We start from the raw sequence: 18,639 nt of genomic DNA, 5'->3' as shown, positions 1-18,639 counted from the left end.
GCTCCCCTGGTGCCAGGCTGGCCTCTGCCTGGGAGGCGGAGTGGAGCCCTAGGGGCGGGTCGTGGGTGGGGGTCAGGCACCCATGAGTCAGGTAGGGATGGGACCAGGGACCCTGGGTGAAGGTGGTGGGGGCAGGAAGCCCGGGGCCAGTGGGGGTGGGGCAGCCGGGCTGTGGACTCCTCAAAGGGAGAAGGTGTGTCAACATACGGAGACTGGCCGGTGAGCTGGGTGAAGTCAAGACGCTTTATTGTCGTTAAAGAGATAAAGACAGCAAAGAGCAGGCTACCGCATTGCGCAGCAGAAGCTTCCCAAGCCCCAGGCTGTGGTCCTTCCAGTCCTGGGGCAGCGCCTCCCATCCAGAGAAGCCCGTGCACATTTCTGCAACGACGGGAGAGTCTGTCCCGAGAGGCGGGGTGGGCCCGGGGCCCGGGGCTGGGCCTCTGTGGGTCTCTGGTCTCACCTCTCACCCCCGCTCTCGGTGCAGGCCGAGCTCCTGGGGGAGTGTCAGGCTGTTGGCCACCGGATGGACTGGCTGCCCTGCCGTCCTGTGTCCTGGGAGCCCCTGCAGCTCTGTCCACTGGGAACCAGTCACCAGGCCCGTCTCCAGGCGGCCTGTTGGCGGGACGTCACCCCTTCCCCCACCAGGGCTCCTGCAGCCTCTGTGGGCCCAGGCCCTGCTCCCAGCAGCGTCCTTGGTGGAGATTACCTGGGTGACCGGTAGTGGTCCTCCCAGGAGCTTGGTCAGCAGGGCAGCTGTCGGACAGCTGTTCCCAAGGATCTGACACAGGGGCCTCCTCCAGGGACCTGTGGTCTGGATCCCACCCTGGGCAGGATGGGTGCCCTGTGCATACGGTGTGGGGACTCAGCTTCCTCCCTTAGGGACCTGTGGTCTGGATCCAGGCCTGGGCAAGATGCGGGGGCTGGGCCCTGTGCATACGGTGTGGGAACTCAGCTTCCTCCCCCAGGGACCTGCGGTCTGGATCCAGGCCTGGGCAAGACGGGTGCCCTGTGCAGACAGCCCTGGACCCATGCACTCTTCGTAGGGCAACTGGTGGCAACGGTGTCTTGCAGGCTGCGCAGAGGCCCTCGGCGTCCATCAGCTCAGGCTGGGGCATCACCTGCTGCTCACTTGGGTCTTTGAGGGGGGCTGGGCAGACAGTGGCGGCTACAGAGCCAGAGTTCTGAGGTACACGGAAGGATGGCCGGGAGCTCAGGGGTTAGCGAGCTCAGAAGGCAGTGGGGCAGCCCTGGCACAGGCTGGGAGTCACGAGTGGAAAGGGGTGGTCCAGCCGTGGCCCACAGGAGCTCTAGGCGCCCTGTCCGATCATGTTTCTGTAGTTGGGAGTGATCGACTGCTTCAGCTCCACCACAGATGAGAGGATCCACTTCACCTGCCAGGGAGAGTGGGGTGAGTGCAGCCAGGACATCACCGGCTAGCTCCCAGGGACAGAGAGGGACAGGGAGGGACAGGGAGGGGCAGGGAGGGACAGAGAGTGGACAGTGAGTGGACAGGGAGGGGCAGGGAGGGACAGGGAGGGACAGAGAGGGACAGGGAGGGGCAGGGAGGGACAGAGAGTGGACAGTGAGTGGACACTGAGTGGACAGGGAGGGATAGGGAGGGACAGGGAGGGACAGGGAGGGACAGAGAGGGACAGGGAGGGGCAGGGAGGGACAGAGAGTGGACAGTGAGTGGACAGGGAGGGGCAGGGAGGGGCAGGGGGCAGGGAGGGACAGAGAGTGGACAGTGAGTGGACACTGAGTGGACAGGGAGGGATAGGGAGGGACAGGGAGGGACAGGGAGGGACAGAGAGGGACAGGGAGGGGCAGGGAGGGACAGAGAGTGGACAGTGAGTGGACACTGAGTGGACAGGGAGGGACAGGGAGGGACAGAGAGTGGACAGTGAGTGGACAGGGAGGGGCAGGGAGGGGCAGGGAGGGGCAGGGGGCAGGGAGGCACAGGGAGGGGCAGGGAGGGGCAGGGAGGGACAGGGAGGGACAGAGAGTGGACAGTGAGTGGACAGGGAGGGACAGGGAGGGACAGAGAGGGACAGGGAGGGGCAGGGAGGGACAGAGAGTGGACAGTGAGTGGACACTGAGTGGACAGGGAGGGACAGGGAGGGACGGGGAGGGACAGAGAGGGACAGAGAGTGGACAGTGAGTGGACAGGGAGGGGCAGGGAGGGGCAGGGAGGGGCAGGGGGCAGGGAGGCACAGGGAGGGGCAGGGAGGGGCAGGGAGGGGCAGGGAGGGACAGGGAGTGGACAGGGAGGCACAGGGAGGGACAGGGAGGGACTCTGCTGGGACCCTGGGGACAGAGAGGGGGCCCGAGGGCCCAGCAGGGTGGGCCCCCACCTTGAAGAGGGTCACGGTGGCGCTGTAGCAGACGCTGAGCAGGAAGAGCGTGATGAAGATGGAGATAGTCGTCCAGAGCCCGTCCAGCTCCCCGTCCTGGGCGTCTGCACAGCTCTCCTCCTCCAGCAGCAGATCTGCACAGGGAGGGGGGTCAGTGCTGTGTCTGCCCACGGGGGGCTGGGCGGGGTCATCGGGGCTTCGGGGCAGGGCTCCCTCTGCGGCCGGGGGGGAGGGCGGTGTGATCCCCCATGGGCCGGGCAGGGGTCACCTGAGGTCAGTCTCTGGGCCCCAGCCCCAGCCCTCCAGCCCTGGCCACTGTCTGGGCCTGGCCTGTGGGGTCCTGCTCCCATCCTGAGCTGTGCCCTGAGCTGGGGCCCTGACCCCACCTCCCCGCAGGACAGAGGCTCAGTTCCTGGCCTCCTCTGCCCTGGGGGCCAGGCCTGGAGCCGGGAGGCTCAGCAGAGCGCACGTGCCTGAGCCCTGTCCCCGAGAGGGAGGGCAGACAGTGCCGGGCTGTGTCCCTGTGCCCGAGGGGTGAGGGTGCCAGGACGAGGGTCTGAGGGGGGATCTCAGCCTGTGAGGGAGGGGCGTGGGTGCCCCAGGGGAGGCGAGGAAGGATGTCTGACCTGGTCAGTGTGGTCAGTGTGGGAAAGGGCCGCTGAGCAGCCCAAGGGCGCTGGAGGATGGGGACCAGCTGGTGTCCACAGGGAGGGCTCACGAGACCCAGCTCTGGGTCTGGGCCCGTGGGGTCACCCCATGGGTCCCCGAGTTCGAGACCTGAGTGTGTGCAGGCGTGTGGGTGAGTGACGGGGGTGAAGCGTGCTTGTGTGCGGGTGGACGCCTGAGTGCGTGTGCAGGAGGCTGGGTGTGGGCTGTCTCGTGTGCGTGCGGGGCTGGGGCTTGGTGTCCATGGCTCTGGGCTCAGTGTCCCCAGGGAGCAGCTAGGTCCCTGCCCTGGATGTTCAGGGCTCCCAGCCTGGGCCCTTTCAGGCACAGGGACGACCTCCCCACGGGTGCACAGGCCTGGCCCCGGGCAGAGAGAGCCAGGCAGAGCCTCCTGGCCGACGAGGATGACGCCTGACCTCGGGAGCCTGAGGGTGAAGCAGGGCCACCCCCCAGGCCACTCTGGCTCCAGGCAGGCCCAGAGTGGACACACGGACTCTGGGCACCCAGAAACAGGGGCCTGGGGACAAGGACGCGGCCCTGGCCCACGGCGTGGGCTGGAGCAGAGGCGGGAAGCGTTGGGCCTCAATCCCTGAGGTCTCGGGGGCTTCCCCCGTTCCTGCCCAGGGTCTGGCCCAGAATGTGGTGGCTGGAGGGGGCCGTGGAGCTGCGCCTCTGGCCAAGCCCCTCCGAGGCCTCGGGCAGCCCCCAGGTGGCCTGCCGGACCCACTCACTGTGTGTCTGGCCCGGAGAGGGGTCAGCGCCCCCACAGATGCTGAACCAAGCGGCCCAGAGTGGGCTCAGCCCGCCCCCCGCAGGCCTGGCGGTCACCAGGGCTCTGCCTCGGAAAGAACCAGCACAGCGTTGCAGGGTCCCAGGGCGGCCTGGGCGCTTTATTCATGGCGGCCCAGGAGGCATGCACAGAGGGAGGGGCTAGGGCGTCCTGGCTGGACCTGGAGCCCGGGGAGGGCGGGCTGGGGGAGGGCTTGCTGGTGCGGGGGCGTGTGGCTCATTTACCCGGAGGCTTAGAGATGGACTTCTGTGTGTAGTGATTGTGCAGAGCCTCGTGCATCACCACACACGCGTAGGTGTCTCCTTCCTGCCAGCTGCTCTTGTCCACCCTGAGCCTGCTGTACAGGAAGTAGGAGCCGTCGGCGTCCAGCTGGGATGTGGTCGTGCGGTACTTGTCCTCCGACTCGGGCTGCCGCGCTCTCTGCCACTCCACGGCGATGTAGTCTGGGTAGAAGCCGGTGACGAGGCAGGTGACGCTGAGCGTGCTTTTGCTGAGCTCTTCCTGGGGTGGGGCCAGGACGTACACCTGCGGCTCCCGGGCCTGCCCTGTGGGGACAGGCAAGCCTGTTAGCACAGAAATCACTCTGATTGGCCCACGGGACCTTCCTGGGCCCGCCCACCTGGCCCACCTTTGTCCCTGGAGATGGTCCTCACGATGGGGGCCGGGAGGGCTTTGTTGTTGACCTTGCACTTGAACTCCTTCCCTCCAGTCCAGTGGTCGTGCTGGATGGGCAGGGCGCTGACCACGCGGAAGGTGCTGTTGAACTGCTCCTCTCTCGGCTTTGTCCTGGCCGTGTGCACCTCCACGTTGTCCACGAACCAGGAGAACTGCACCTCGGGGTCGTCCTGGCCCACGTCCACCACCACACACGTGACCTCGGGCGTTCCTGTGATCATGAGGCTGTCCTTGGGTTTCGGGGGGAAGATGAAGACAGACGGTCCCCTCACGCCTGACGGCGGAGGCATGGCAGATTAGCATCGGGGTCTCACTTATCTAAGGCAGCCGTCCCCCTCCACCCCCACACCCTGAGTCCTCCTGGTGCTGTCCCCATCTGCTGGATGGAGAAAAGTTTTCCCGACTTACAAGGCTGTTTGGGACACTTGCAGTAGTCACTGGAGATCCCTGCAGAGAGAGCAGACTGGGGGTTACCAGGGGCAGGAAGCCATGGGCTGGGCTTAGGGCAGGGATGGGTTTTGGCAGGTCTGAGCCCAGGGCCTGTCTCTGTGGGTCCAGGTGTGTGGACATCGACCAGCCTGCAGCCACCCTGGACCTGGTGGAAACTCCAGACGACCCCCTCCCCAAGCCTGCGAGACCATCAGGAGAGAGACAGGGCCTCCCCTGACACGCTGGGCCTGGTTCACAGCACCCCTGGGGGTGGGGTCCCTGCAGGCAGAGGGGCTGACCCTGGTCTCCTGGAGTGGACACCCTCCCCTGGGGTCGTCTTCTCACCAACACGCTTGTCCACCCTGGTGCTGCTGGCCGGGTGGGCTACGTTGCAGATGAAGGTCTGGGCTCCTGAGGTGCTGGCCGGCACGGTCACCATGCTGCTGAGAGAATAGAGCCCGGAGGACTGCAGGACGGCCGGGAAGGTGCGCACGCCGCTGGTCAGGGCACCCGAGTTCCAGGTCACGGTCACCGGCTCGGGCATATAGCTGGAGACCAGGCAGCCCAGGGTCACGGTGGAGCTGGACGTGTCCCCGCAGCTGGATGCCAGAGGGTAGACTTTCGGGGGTGTGGTGGAGGCTGTGAGAGAGGAGGCTGGGTGAATGCAGGGTCCAGCAGGACCTCAGGTGCCCAGGCGTGGGGCACCTCTGAGCCCAGCCACCATCTGCTTCCAGGGTCTGACGACTGCCCGGCGTGGGGGCCACCCGGCTCTGTGTGCTGCAGCTGGGATGCCTGGACACAGCTTGGGTCGGTGAGTGTGGCCTCCTGGACTAGAGCCCAGGGCCCCTTCCCTCCTCTGGGCGCCTGGCCCTTCTGGTGGCCCCTGCTCCCTCAGCCTGGAGGAGCCTGCCCCCTCATCCTGCTCTGCCGCCAGCCCCCGTCCGGCCTGGCCTCAGGCCTGCAGGCCGGTGACTTTGGGGCCAGCTCTGTGCACAGGCGCTCTGGGCTCATGTCCCAGCCCTGATCCTGGACCCTGTCTCTGAGTTCTCCTCCTTGATTGTCCCCTCCCAACCCTGGTCCAACCAGGCTCCCAAAGGTGTGTCTCTGGCCCCGTCCTTCACCTGGTTCCCATGATTGGCCCTTGGCCCCTGCTCCACGCTCCTGGCTGCCCGGCTCCTCCTCACCAGACCCTCCAGGCCCTGATCTTCCTGGGTGCACCCCACGCTCAGCACTGTGGGGGCCTTGCTTGGGCCCTGCCCGCACCTCCAGCACTGAGTGGCTCTACGGGCCCCAGCCCGTCTAACCGGGCTGTCCCTAGACCCTGGTCAGCTCCGTGGGCCTGCAGCCTCATCTGAGACCTCGAAGAAGAGTCTGGTTAGCTACCTGGGCCCCAGACCCCGGCCGAGCTGTCCCTAGAGCCTGGTCAGCTCCGTGGGCCTGCAGCCTCATCTGAGACCTCGAGGAAGAGCCTGGTCAGCTCCCCGGGCCCCTGCCCGTCTGAGACCTCGAGGAAGAGCCTCATGTAGTCCCAGCCTTGTCCACTGTCTTGGCAGCTGCCCCTTGCCTTGGCCGACCCCATCCACCCTGAGTCCCCACAGATGGCTGCAACACAATGGGAACCCTGGGCCTGTGAATGGAGGCCACCTGCTCTCATCGGGAAGCCCTCCCACTTCAGGCCAGAGCATCCTTCATTTTCCTCTGCACTTGGCCTTGCTATCCCCGACCCTGCAGCAAAAGGGCTCCCTTTAGCTCAGACCCTCTGCCTCCGACTTCAGCACTAGCCGGCCAGCTGCTCGTTCCCAGAGCCCGGGTCACCTGCGCAATCACCACCTTCTCCCCTCAGACACCCCAGAGAGTCCCCTGCCCTCCCTGCCCCTTTCACCCCTAGAAGCCCTACCTGCCCCCTGAGTGCCAGGCGTCCCCTGTCCTCCCCGGCCCCTACTCACCCCTACAACTCTACCCGACCCCCCAAAGCTCTGGGGGCTCCACCGTCCTCCCCGGCCCCTGCTCACCCCTACAGCTGTACCTGACCCCCCAAAGCTCTGGGGGGCTCCCCCTCCTCCCCGGCCCCTGCTCACCCCTACAGCTGTACCCGAGCCCCCAAAGCTCTGGGGGGCTCCCCCGTCCTCCCCGGCCCCTGCTCACCCCTACAGCTGTACCCGACCCCCCAAAGCTCTGGGGGGCTCCCCCGTCCTCCCAGGCCCCTGCCCGCCTTCACGAGCCATGCCTGCTCAGCCAAAGCTCTGGGGTCGCCCCTGTCCTTTCAGCCCCCTGCTCACCTCAGAAGCGCTACGTGCTCTGCTGAAGCTCTTAGGTGCCCCCTGCCCTTCCAGCCTCCGGCTCACCCTCACAACCTGTACCTGCTCCCCCAAAACCCAGGGGCTTCCCCAGTCCTATTAGCCCTCTGCTCACCCTCACAAGCTGTACCTGCTCCCCCAAATCACCAGGGGCACAACAAGTCCTCCAAGGCCTGCTCACTCATAAGCTGTACCTGTTCCCCCAAACACCAGGGACACCCCCTGTTCTCCCAGCCCCAGCCCACCCTCACAAGCTGTACCAGCTTCCCCAAACACCAGAGGTCCCCTGCCCTCCTAACCCCTGCTTACCCTCATAACCTGTACCTGCTCCCCCAAAGCCCCAGGGCTCTCCCTGCTCTCCCAGCCCCTGCTCACTCCCAAAAGCTGTAGCCACCCCCCCAAATCCTCAGGGCTTCCCCTGTCCTCCCAGGCCCTGCTCACCCTCACAAGCTGTACCTGCTCCCCCAAACACCAGGGACACACCCTGTTCTCCCAGCCCCAGCCCACCCTCACAAGCTGTACCTGCTCCCTCAAATCCCCAGGGGCACACCAAGTCCTCCAAGGCTTGCTTACCCATAAGCTGTACCTGCTCCCCCAAACACCAGGGACACCCCTTGTTCTCCCAGCCCCTGAACACCCATAAGCTGTACTTGTTCCCCCAAACACCAGGGAGACACCCTGTCCTCCCAGACCCTGCTCACCCATAAGCTGCACCTGTTTCCCCAGATCTCCAGGGGCCCCCCTGCCCTCCAAGCCCCTGCTCACTTGCAGCCTCACTGCCCCCTGTCCCTGGGCTGCCCCCTCAGCCTCTCCTGCCCCTCTGGCCCCTCTGGGAGCCCTCACCCCTGCCCCGCTCCACTCCTCACCCCTTTATTTCCTGGGCTCAGCTCTCATCCCTGGACTTGCCAGGTGCCCACGCGGCCTCCAGACAGCCCTCCCCTGGAGGAGCTCTGTCCGCCCGGGCCCCTCCTGGCGGAGGTCCTGCCCTTGCTCTCCGCTCTTCTCTGTCCTGGCACCCACACCCTCCTCTGGCCCCTTGCTGCCTCCAGTTTTCGGGTCACCTGCCTCTCTCCAGCTCCCGCTGCTGGTCCTCAGGGCCCTGGGCTCTGGTCAGCCCCCTGCGTCCTGGGGGGCGGTGGGCTCAGCCCTGTGCTGCCCGCTGTGGCCTCAGAGCCTGGCCGGCCCTGCAGCCCTGCCCCTAGTCGTTGCCACTGCCTTCGGCCCCAGCCCAGTCGGGACCCACAGTCCCCGCACGTGGCCCTATCCTGGGACCCACGCCAGCTCCACTGGCCTGTCCAGGAGCCGTCACTGCCCTGGGGTCCTCTCCCTTCCCTACTCCTCAGATCAGACCCTCCTTCCATCCTGGCTGGTCCTCATGCCCACCCAGCCCTGGCCTCCAGAGGCCCTGGTCATGCGCAGCCCTCCCCTCCCGTCTCCAGCCTGTGTTGCTCCTTGATGGCCCACAGCCCCCACGAGCTTCCCAGCCCCGGGCAGCAGCGCTCTTGGTGCGGTGCCCCCTGCCCGGGTTCCGTCCCCGCGCTCGTCCCGCACCGTGACTAGGGGCAGCTGCCTCCCCCAGGCCCACTCGGCTGCTCCAGCCCCTCCGGGAGTCCCGAGGCCGATCTCCCTCCAGGGCTCTCATTCCTGTCCCTGTGTGCTCACCCTCAGGGTCCCCACTCACCCATGGAGGGGGCCGTGCAGGGGGCTCCCCTGCAGCCCGGGGCTCCAGGCCCCTTCCCTGCTCTGGCCCCAGACACGTGTGCTGCTGGGATCTGTGCGCTGTGTCTGCAGCCCTGCTCCCTGGGACTCGGGCACCAGTCCCCCGACGTGTGAACGCCCTGCCCACAAGTCTCCAAACACTAAGAAGTGGATTGAAACCTGCTGGCACGCCTTGCTTCCTGAGGTTCCCTTTTCTTCTGCGTGGTTCTGCCTCAGAGGGCCTGGGGGAGTCCAGACGCGGCGAGTTGCGTCTTGTGGGTGAGTGGGGTGGTTTGAGCAGTGCTCTGGGACCCAAGGGAGGAGTGGGAACCCCAGCCGTCACGGCTTTCCACCTTCCGCTGGGATTATGCCTGGTTGAACCACCACAGCCCAGGGTCTGGGCCCTTCGCTTGTGCCCTCTAGGCCTCCCAGCCCTGGTGGGCTCCTCTTCAGCCCTGTGGGAGGTGTCGTGCCCAGTGTGTGGCCCAGCCTCGGGCCAGGTCTGGGCCCCCAGCCCGCGTGGGCTTCCCTCTAGACCACTGTCCTTGTCTGGGTCCTGACTCTGCCCACCTCCTCCCCCTGCCTCTTCTATGGCTCTGATATCTGGCAGAGGCCGGAACAGCATCTACGGTCAGAGGGCAGCTGTTCTGGCCATAGCTGTTGTCTGTTGGCAGAGTCATGGTGGTCACTGGGGCCCAAAGTGATGGTCGAACTGAGAGACACGGTGCAGCCCCTCCACTACTGGCTGTGGGCACAGTGGCCTCCCTGCGTGTGGACGACAGGATCCCTCTGTTCCTAGTGCCGTGAAATGCTGCAGGGCACCCTAGACCCCATGTGCACGCTGGCTGTCCCATCAATAGAGCAGTAGGGATTGGGAGACACCATAGGCCCTACCCTGGAAGTGCTGTGGGTGGAGGTCTTTTCCTTAGAGAGACAGCAGGGAGCAGTCCTGAAGCAGGAGCTTAGTTCCCCTGCCCTCGCATTGGACCTGCACAGCCTGGATGAAATCCCGGAGTCCTAGCAGCTAGAGCACCAGGGGCTGCGGACTAGAAGGAAGGGTCGCCTGGCTCTTGCCTCATTTGAAAGCGCGAATGTTCCGAGGAGGCAAACACTGTAAATACAGGTGTGAAGTTTATGATTAGAGACACAGCACAGCATGCGGAAAGCACGCAGAGAAGAGGCTTATTTATTCAAGGCAGAGCAAGGCAGAGAGACCAGCCTGGACAGAAAGGGTGTGGGCGTCCTCCCTAACGCGGAGGAGTGCGGGCGTCCTCCCTAACGCGGAGGAGTGCGGGCGTCCTCCCTAATGGGGAGGAGTGCAGTGAAGAGGTTGCTAACTTGTGTGTGTGTTGACCCATGTCTATATTGACTCATGACAATGTTGGTTCATGTCTGTGTTGACTCATGTGTGTGTAGACTCACGTGTATGTTGACTCACATGTATGTATACACACATGTGTGTTGACTCACGTCTGTGTTGACTCATGTCTGTGTTGACTCATGTGTGTGTTGACCCATGTCTGTATTGACTGATGACAATGTTGATTCATGTCTGTGTTGACTCCTGTCTATGTAGACTCATGTGTATGTTGACTCCTGTGTGTGTTGACTCACGTGTGTGTTGACCCATATATGTGTTGACTCATGTGTGTGTTGACTCACGTGTGTGTTGACTCATGTATGTGTTGACTCATGTGTGTGTTGACTCGCGTGTGTGTTGACTCATGTATGTGTTGACTCATGTGTGTGTTGACTCGAGTGTGTTGACTCATGTGTGTGTTGACTCGCGTGTGTTGACTCATGTGTGTGTTGACTCGCGTGTGTTGACTCGCGTGTGTGTTGACTCACGTGTGTTGACTCATGTGTGTGTTGACTCGCGTGTGTTGACTCGCGTGTGTACTGACTCATGTCTACGGGGCAGTTCTGGGTTTTGTTCTCCTCTGGCTGATTATCTCACCTCTTTCCTCACATTTGACCTGTCCTTGGGCCCTGCCCTTATGCGTGTGGATCTTTTTACCAAGAAAGATTGCAGTGCGTGGGTAGCAGGAGGTTTGATAACATTTATTATGGGGTGGTGCCTCCCCCCCAACCTTGTGACCCTCAAGGCACCTTCCTGCACAAGTGCAGTTGGGGAGGCTCCCCTGTCTGATCGATGGGGCCCTCTCGTCTCTGTCCCAGCTGAGCTCAGCTCCTGCCACTAGCTTTGTCCTTGGAGTGTCAGGGAGTCACCTACTGTGCTTGGCAAACTCCACCTGCTCAGCCTTGGGGCTCTTTTCTCTACTACCTCAAATCCCTCTGAGAGACGAGAACCCCAAGAAATGTTTATTTGGAAGATGAAGGGTGAAGGTCTGTCTTCTGTAGCTTCTTCAGGTTGGCATGCGTTCACAGACATCTAGCTGGGGGTCACAGAGTTTCTGCCTTGTTTTATTAAGGGGCCAAGGGTGACTTCTGCTGTTATTTTGAAAGAATCTGTTCCGATGAGTTGCTGGAATCTCTGCATCACTGTCATCTTGCCTGGAAGACTGTAGTGCTCGAAGAGAACAGACTGAGCATGTGGATTAAATGAGGACGGGATCAGAAGTCAGTAAAAAAATATACTGTGACCAGGGGCTCGGGTAGGAGTAAGAACTTAGCCAGGGGCCTGGCAGGAGTAAGACGGTCATGTTTGGTAAGAGTTTTGATTGTGATGCCGCAGAGTCAGAGCCTGGATCATCCTGTTCAAAGGAATGGAGCCGTTTGCCAGACACGTTTCTAATGTCCTTGTTTATTAGCCCACTGTGATGCATGTGGGTTTAGTAGGTCCAGTTAGAAGTAGTTGGACAATCTGGAGGTTGTCGACAAAACCAGTCTCGTTTCTTCTCAAGAGAGTAAGCCTGAGACCTAGTCTGGACCTGGTATTTCAAAGAGACTTGTAGCCAGGTGGCCAGTTGTCTGGTTTTATCTAAGCAGGTTTTAACCTTTAATTTGGTATCAATACATAAATAATAGGCACTATTTGTTTCTTCTTTATGCTAATATATGGACTAAAGCAATTTCATTGTCTCAAATGAAATAGGTGCTAGATGAGACTTTGAAAATGTGAGGCTCAGCCACCAGCTGCCAGCTGGTGTTGTCTTGAGAATGGCTGATGGCCTCAAGTCTGATGCAGCTCATAAAACTGAAGCTCTCAGCAGTGCAAGGAGCTGTGTCAAATCACATCCATAGTGTCCCGTAATATTACCTTGGATGTCTGAGCCACAGTGCTCCCCTCTCGACTTCTAATTGTAATTTTTTCCTGAATAGCCCAAACAGATGTCACCATTAATGATTTTAGTGTTTTTCTAGGTATGAGAAGTTGAAAGAATCTGGGCTTATAGACATCCTTACCTGAGAAGACCCGACTATCTGAAGGCCTGATCTGTCAGTCTTCCTGGAGCACAGAGATCCTCTTTGCTGATCTCCACCCTGAACTCCTTTCAGAGGGTATTGAAGGTCAGCGCTGTAGTGGTTCATGAATCAATCCTGTAGAGATAGTTGGCAAGTGCCAGTTTCCAGCTGGCAGGGTCCCTTCATGGTCATGAATTTGACCAAGTTTTGGGGGGCATTTCATGACCATTTCATCCCACTGTGCTAGGAATGCTCATTCCTGGTTCTGGAAAAGATTTCATTGACAGGCCACTCAATGTATTGTTACTGGACTATACCTTATTATATATAGGTAGTAACTATATAGTAACTATATGTGAACCGTGAAATTCCAGATGTTCAAGCTGGTTTTAGAAAAGGCAGAGGAACCAGAGATCAAATTGCCAAAATCCGCTGGATCATTGAAAAAGCAAGAGAGTTCCAGAAAAACATCTATTTCTGCTTTATTGACTATGCCAAAGCCTTTGACTGTGTGGATCACAATAAACTGTGGAAAATTCTGAAAGAGATGGGAATACCAGACCACCTGACCTGCCTCTTGAGAAACCTATATGCAGGTCAGGAAGCAACAGTTAGAACTGGACATGGAACAACAGACTGGTTCCAAATAGGAAAAGGAGTACATCAAGGCTGTATATTGTCACTCTGCTTATGTAACTTATATGCAGAGTACATCATGAGAAACGCTGGACTGGAAGAAGCACAGGCTGGAATCAAGATTGCCTGGAGAAGTATCAATAACCTCAGATATGCAGATGACACCACCCTTATGGCAGAAAGTGAAGAGGAACTAAAGAGCCTCTTGATGAAAGTGAAAGAGGAGAGTGAAAAAGCTGGCTTAAAGCTCAACATCCAGAAAACTAAGACCATGGCATCTGGTCCCATCTATTCCCATGGGGAATAGATGCAGAAACAGTGGAAACAGTGTCAGACTGTATTTTTTGGGGCTCCAAAATCACTGCAGATCATGATTGCAGTCATGAAACTAAAAGACACTTACTCCTTGGAAGGAAAGTTATGACCAACCTAGACAGCATATTAAAAAGCAGAGACATTACTTTGCCAACAAAGGTCCGTCTAGTCAAGGCTATGGTGTTTCCTGTGGTCATGTAGGGATGTGAGAGTTGGACTGTGAAGAAGGCTGAGCACCGAAGAATTGATGCTTTCGAACTGTGGTGTTGGAGAAGACTCTTGAGAGTCCCTTGGACTGCAAGGAGATCCAACCAGTCCATTCTGAAGGAGATCAGTCCTGGTGTTCATTGGAAGGACTGATGCTAAAGCTGAAACTCCAATACTTTGGCCACCTCATGTGAAGAGTTGACTCATTGGAAAAGACCTTGATGCTGGGAGGGATTGGGGGCAGGAAGAGAAGGGGACGACAGAGGATGAGATGGCTGGATGGCATCACCGATTTGATGGACATAAGTTTGAGTAAACTCTGGGAGTTGGTGATGGACAGGGAGGCCTGGCGTGCTGTAATTCATGGGGTTGCAAAGAGTCGGACACGACTGAGCAACTGAACTGACTGAGCTGGAAGTCTCTGGACCACCTGTCTTACTAGCCTCCTATGGCTTGGGTCTCAAGATGACAGTCTAGAAGGATGTGTGAGAACTCCAAAACTGCAACTGGCTGCTGAACAGCTGTTGACAGGGGAATGCTGGATCCCACCAAAAAGATGCTCCACATCCAAGGGCAAAGGAAAAGCCCCAAAAGTCAGTAGGAGGGGCAAAATTGTGTTTAGAATCAAACCCCATACCTGCCAGAGACGCTCAGAGGGCTCATACGAAACCTTGTGCACACCAGGACCCAGAGACCCCATGAGAGAGTGAGCCTGACCTGCCACTGAGTGTTCGAGTGTCTCCTGCAGAGGCACAGACCAGCAGTGGCTGCCGCGGGGACGGCGCTGTGCAGCGGATCTGGCAGGCGCTGCATGCGGCCTGAACCCTCTTGGAGAAGGTCACCATTGGCCTCACCATAAAGCCGCCGAGCAGCCGACCCACAGACTGGAGAAGGGTTATATGAATTGAGTCCTTGCACTGCGGCAGAAGTCCTGGGCCCACAGCAGACTCCCCAGCCTTGGGATCAGCAAAGGGACTGAGAACCCCCAGGGAACTTGGCTATGAAAGCCAGTGGGATTTGATTACAGAACTTCCACAGGACTGGGGAAACAAACTCTTGTAGGGCACAGACAAAACTCTGTGCTCACCAGGACCCAGGAGAAAGGAGTGGTGGCCCAACAAGAGATGGAGCCAGACTTTCCTCTGAGTGTCCAGGAGACTCTGGCAGAGGCATGGGCTACAGTGGCCTGCCGCAGCATCAAGGGCACTGAGTACCAAGGTCCTGGGGGCCGCGGGGGTTGCTGGCAAAAGTCCTTTTGAAGGAGGTCGCCATTACAACCATTACCCCCACCACAGTTTGGCCTCATACTAAAATACAGGGAGAGAACCCAGCCCCAGCCATCAACAGAAAATCGGATTAAATGTTTGCTGAGCATGGCCCTGCCCATCAGAACAAGACCCAGATTCCCCCACGTCCAGTCCCTCCCACCAGGAAGCTTCCACAAGCCTCTTAGCCGCATACATCAGAGGCAAGACAGAATAAAAACCACCGTCACAGAAAATGAGCCAAGCTGATCACATGGATCACTGCCTTGTCTAACTCAATGAAGCTATGAGCCATGCTGTGTAGGGCCGCCCAAGATGGACGGGTCATGGTGGAGAGTTCTGACAGAACGTGGTCCACTGGAGAAGGGGCGTACTTGCCTTGAGAACCCCATGAGCAATACGAAAAGGCGAAAAGATAGGACACTGGAAGACGAACTCCCCAGGTTGGAAGGCGCTCAATATGCTACAGGAGAAGAGCAGAGAAACAGCTCCAGAAAGAGTGAAGAGGCCAAGCCAGAGCGAAAGCCACACCCAGCTGTGGGTGTGACTGGTGACGGATGTAAAGTCTGACGCTGTGAAGAACAATACTGCGCAGGAATCTGAAAAATTAGGTCCATAAATCAAGGTAAATTAGAAGTGGTCAAACAGGAGATGGAAGGAGTGAACATCAATATTTTAGAAACTAGTGAACCCGAAGGGACCGGAATGGGTGAACGTAGTCCACTACATCACAACTACTACTGTGTGGAAGAATCCCTTAGAAGAAATGGAGTAGCCCTCATAGTCAAGAAAAGAGTCTGAAATGCAGTGCTTGGGTGCAAGCTGAAAGATGATGGAAGGGTCTGTCTTCGTTTCCAAGGGAAACCATTCAGTGTCACAGAATCCGAGTCTATGCCCCACCACTAATGCTGGAGAAGCCGATGTTGTAGGTACTATGAAGACCTACAGGATGCTGGAGAACTAACACCAAAAAAAAGACGCCCTTTTCATCACAGGAGACTGGAGTGCAAAACAGGAAGTCAAGAGACACCTGGAGCAACAGGAAAGTTTGGCCTTGAAGCACCAAATGAAGCAGGGCAAAGGCTAACAGAGTTTTGCCAAGAGAATGCACTGGGCATAGCGAGCACCCTCTTCCAAACACAAAAGTCACAACTATCCACATGGACGTCATCAGATGGTCAATACTGAAATTAGATTAATTATAGTCTTTAGAGCTGAAGACGGAGAAGCTGTATACAGTCAGCTAAAACAAGACTGGAAACTGACTGTGGCTCCGATCATGAACTCTTTATTGCAAAATTCAGGCTTAAACTGAAGAAAGTAGGGAAACCCACCAGACTGTTCAGGTGTGATCTAAAGCAACTTCCTCACAATTATACAGTGGAAGTGACAAATAGATTCAAGGGCTTAGATCTGATAGACAGAGCGGCTGAAGAACTACGGATGGAGGCTCATGACATTGTACAGGAGGCAAGGATCAAGACCATCCCCAAGAAAAAGTAAAGCAAAAAGGCAAAATGGTTGTCTGAGGAGGCCTTACAAATAGCTGAGAAAAGAAGAGAAGCAAAAGGCAAAGGAGAAAAGGAAAGATATACCCAACTGAATGACAAGTTCCAAAGAATAGCAAGGAGAGATCAGAAAGCCTGCCTCAGCGATCAATGCAAAGAAATAGAGGAAAACAATAGAATGGGAAAGACTAGAGATCTTCTCAAGAAAATTAGAGATACCAAGGGAACATTTCATGCAAAGATGGGCTCGATAAAGGACAGAAATGGTCTGGACCTAACAGAAGCAGAAGATATTAAGGAGAGGTGGCAAGAATGCACAGAAGAACTCTACAAAAAAGATCTTCATGACCCACATAACCATTATGTTGTGGTCACTCACCTAGAGCCAGACATCCTGGAGTGGAAGTCAAGTGGGCCTTAGGAAGCATCACTACGAACAAAGCTAGTGGAGGTGATAGAATTCCAGTTGAGCTATTTCAAATCCTGAAAGATGGTGCTGTGAAAGTGCTGCACTCAATATGCCAGCAAATTTGGAAAACTCAGCAGTGGCCACAGGACTGGAAAAGGTCCATTTTCATTCCAATCCCAAAGAAAGGCAATGCCAAAGAATGCTCAAACTACTGCACAATTGCACTCATCTCACATGCTAGTAAAGTAATGCTCAGAATTCTCCAAGCCAGGCTTCAGCAATACATGAACCGAGAACTTCCAGATGTTCAAGCTGGATTTAGAAAAGGCAGAGAAACCAGAGATCAAATTGCCAACATCCATTGGATCATTGAAAAAGCAAGAGAGTTCCAGAAAACCATCTACTTCTGCTTTATTGGCTATGCCAAAGCCTCTGACTGTGTGGATCACAATAAACTGTGGAAAATTCTGAAAGAGATGGGGATACCAGACCACCCTACCTGCCTCTCAGGAAACCCACATCCTGGCCAAGAAGCAACAGTTAGGACTGAACAGGGAACAGCAAACTGCTTCAAAATGGGGAAAAGAGAACACCAAGGCAGTATATTGTCACCCTGCTTACTTAACTTCCACGCAGAGTACGTCAGGTAAAACAGCAGGCTGAATGAAGCTCAAGCTGGAATCAAGATTGCCAGGAGAAACATCAGGGGCTTAACCTCAAATATGTAAACACCACCTCTCTAATGGCAGAATGTGAGGAGGAACTAAAGAGCCTCTCGATGAGGATCATAGCGCAGTGAAAAACCTGGCTTAAAAGTCAGCATTGAAAGAAAACAAGATCATGGCATCTGGCCCCATCACTTCATGACAAATATAGGTGGGAAAACAGAAACACTGAGGACTTTATTTTCTTGGGCTCCAAAATCACTGTGAATGGCGACTGCAGCCGTGGAAATAAAAGAGGCTTGCTCCTTGGAAGGAAAGCTGTGACAAACCTATACAGCATATTAAAAAACAGAGACACCACCTTGCCAACAAAGATCCATCTAATCAAAGCTGTGGTTTTTCCAGTAGTCATATATGGATGTGAGTGTTGGGCCATGCAGAAGGCTGAGTGACCCGTGGTGCTGAAGCAGACTCTTGAGAGTCCCTTGGAAACAAGGAGATCAAACCAGTCAATCCTAAAGGAAACCAACCTTAAATATTCATTGGAAGGATTTATGCTGAAGCTCCAATACTTTGGACAGATGATGTGAAGAGCTAACTCATTGGAAAAGACAGTGATGCTGAGAAAGATTGAGGGCAGGAGGAGATGGGGCCACAGAGGATGAGATGATTGAATGGCATGCTCGACTCAGCGGACATGAGTTGAGAAACTCCTGGAGACAGTGAAGGACAGGGAAGTCTGGTGTGCTGTAGTCCATGGGGTTAGAGAGTCAGGCACGACTGAGCAACTGAACAGTGAGTAGGTTTGTTATAGCTTCTCTTCCAAGGAGCAAGCATCTTCTAATTTCATGCCTGTAGTCACTGGCCAAAGTGATCTCAGAGCCCAAGAAAAATGAAGCAAAGTCTGCCTTGGTCTCCATTTCTCCCCCATCTGTTTGCCGTGAAGTGATGGGACCGGATACCATGACCTTTGTGTTTTGAATGTTGAATCTGAAGCCAGCTTTTTCACTCTCCTCTGTCACCCTCATCAAGAGGCTCTTTAGCTCCTCTTCACTTTCTGCCGTCAGGGTGGTGTCATCTGCATACCTGAGGTAGCTGATATATCTCCTGGCGATCTGGATTCCAGCTTGTGTTTCCTCCGGCCCAGCAGTGTGCACGAGGTACTCTGCATAGAAGTTAAATAAGCAGGGTGAGAACACACAGCTTTGATGTTCTCCTTTCCCAATTTCGAAGCAGGCTGTTGTTTCCTGTCTAGGTCTACCTGTTGTCTCTTGACCTGCGTACAGGTTTCTCAGGAGGCAGGTAAGGAGGTCTGGTATTTCCATCTCCTTAAGAATTTTCCAAAGATTGCTGTGATCCACA

General features: G+C 57.1%; 1 long non-coding RNA gene and 1 gene segment (V, D, J or C); both read right to left on the bottom strand.

Annotated features, from left to right (window-relative positions):
• LOC108638497 lies at positions 226-2,480 on the bottom strand. Its single transcript, XR_001919844.1, has 2 exons — positions 2,352-2,480; positions 226-1,391 (listed from the first exon to the last, which is right to left on the bottom strand). It is a non-coding gene; the product is annotated as an uncharacterized LOC108638497 (long non-coding RNA).
• Positions 3,879-18,639, bottom strand: part of LOC102185461 — a 133,371-nt gene continuing 118,610 nt past the window's right edge. Inside the window, 3 exon segments of the C gene segment in view lie at positions 3,879-4,352; positions 4,436-4,756; positions 4,891-4,929. Coding sequence covers positions 4,024-4,352; positions 4,436-4,756; positions 4,891-4,929 — 689 coding nt within the window.

Source organism: Capra hircus, chromosome 21 (genome assembly GCF_001704415.2).
Source record: "Capra hircus breed San Clemente chromosome 21, ASM170441v1, whole genome shotgun sequence".
NCBI classification, from domain to species: domain Eukaryota; kingdom Metazoa; phylum Chordata; class Mammalia; order Artiodactyla; family Bovidae; genus Capra; species Capra hircus.
This window is presented reverse-complemented; position numbering and strand designations above follow the sequence as displayed.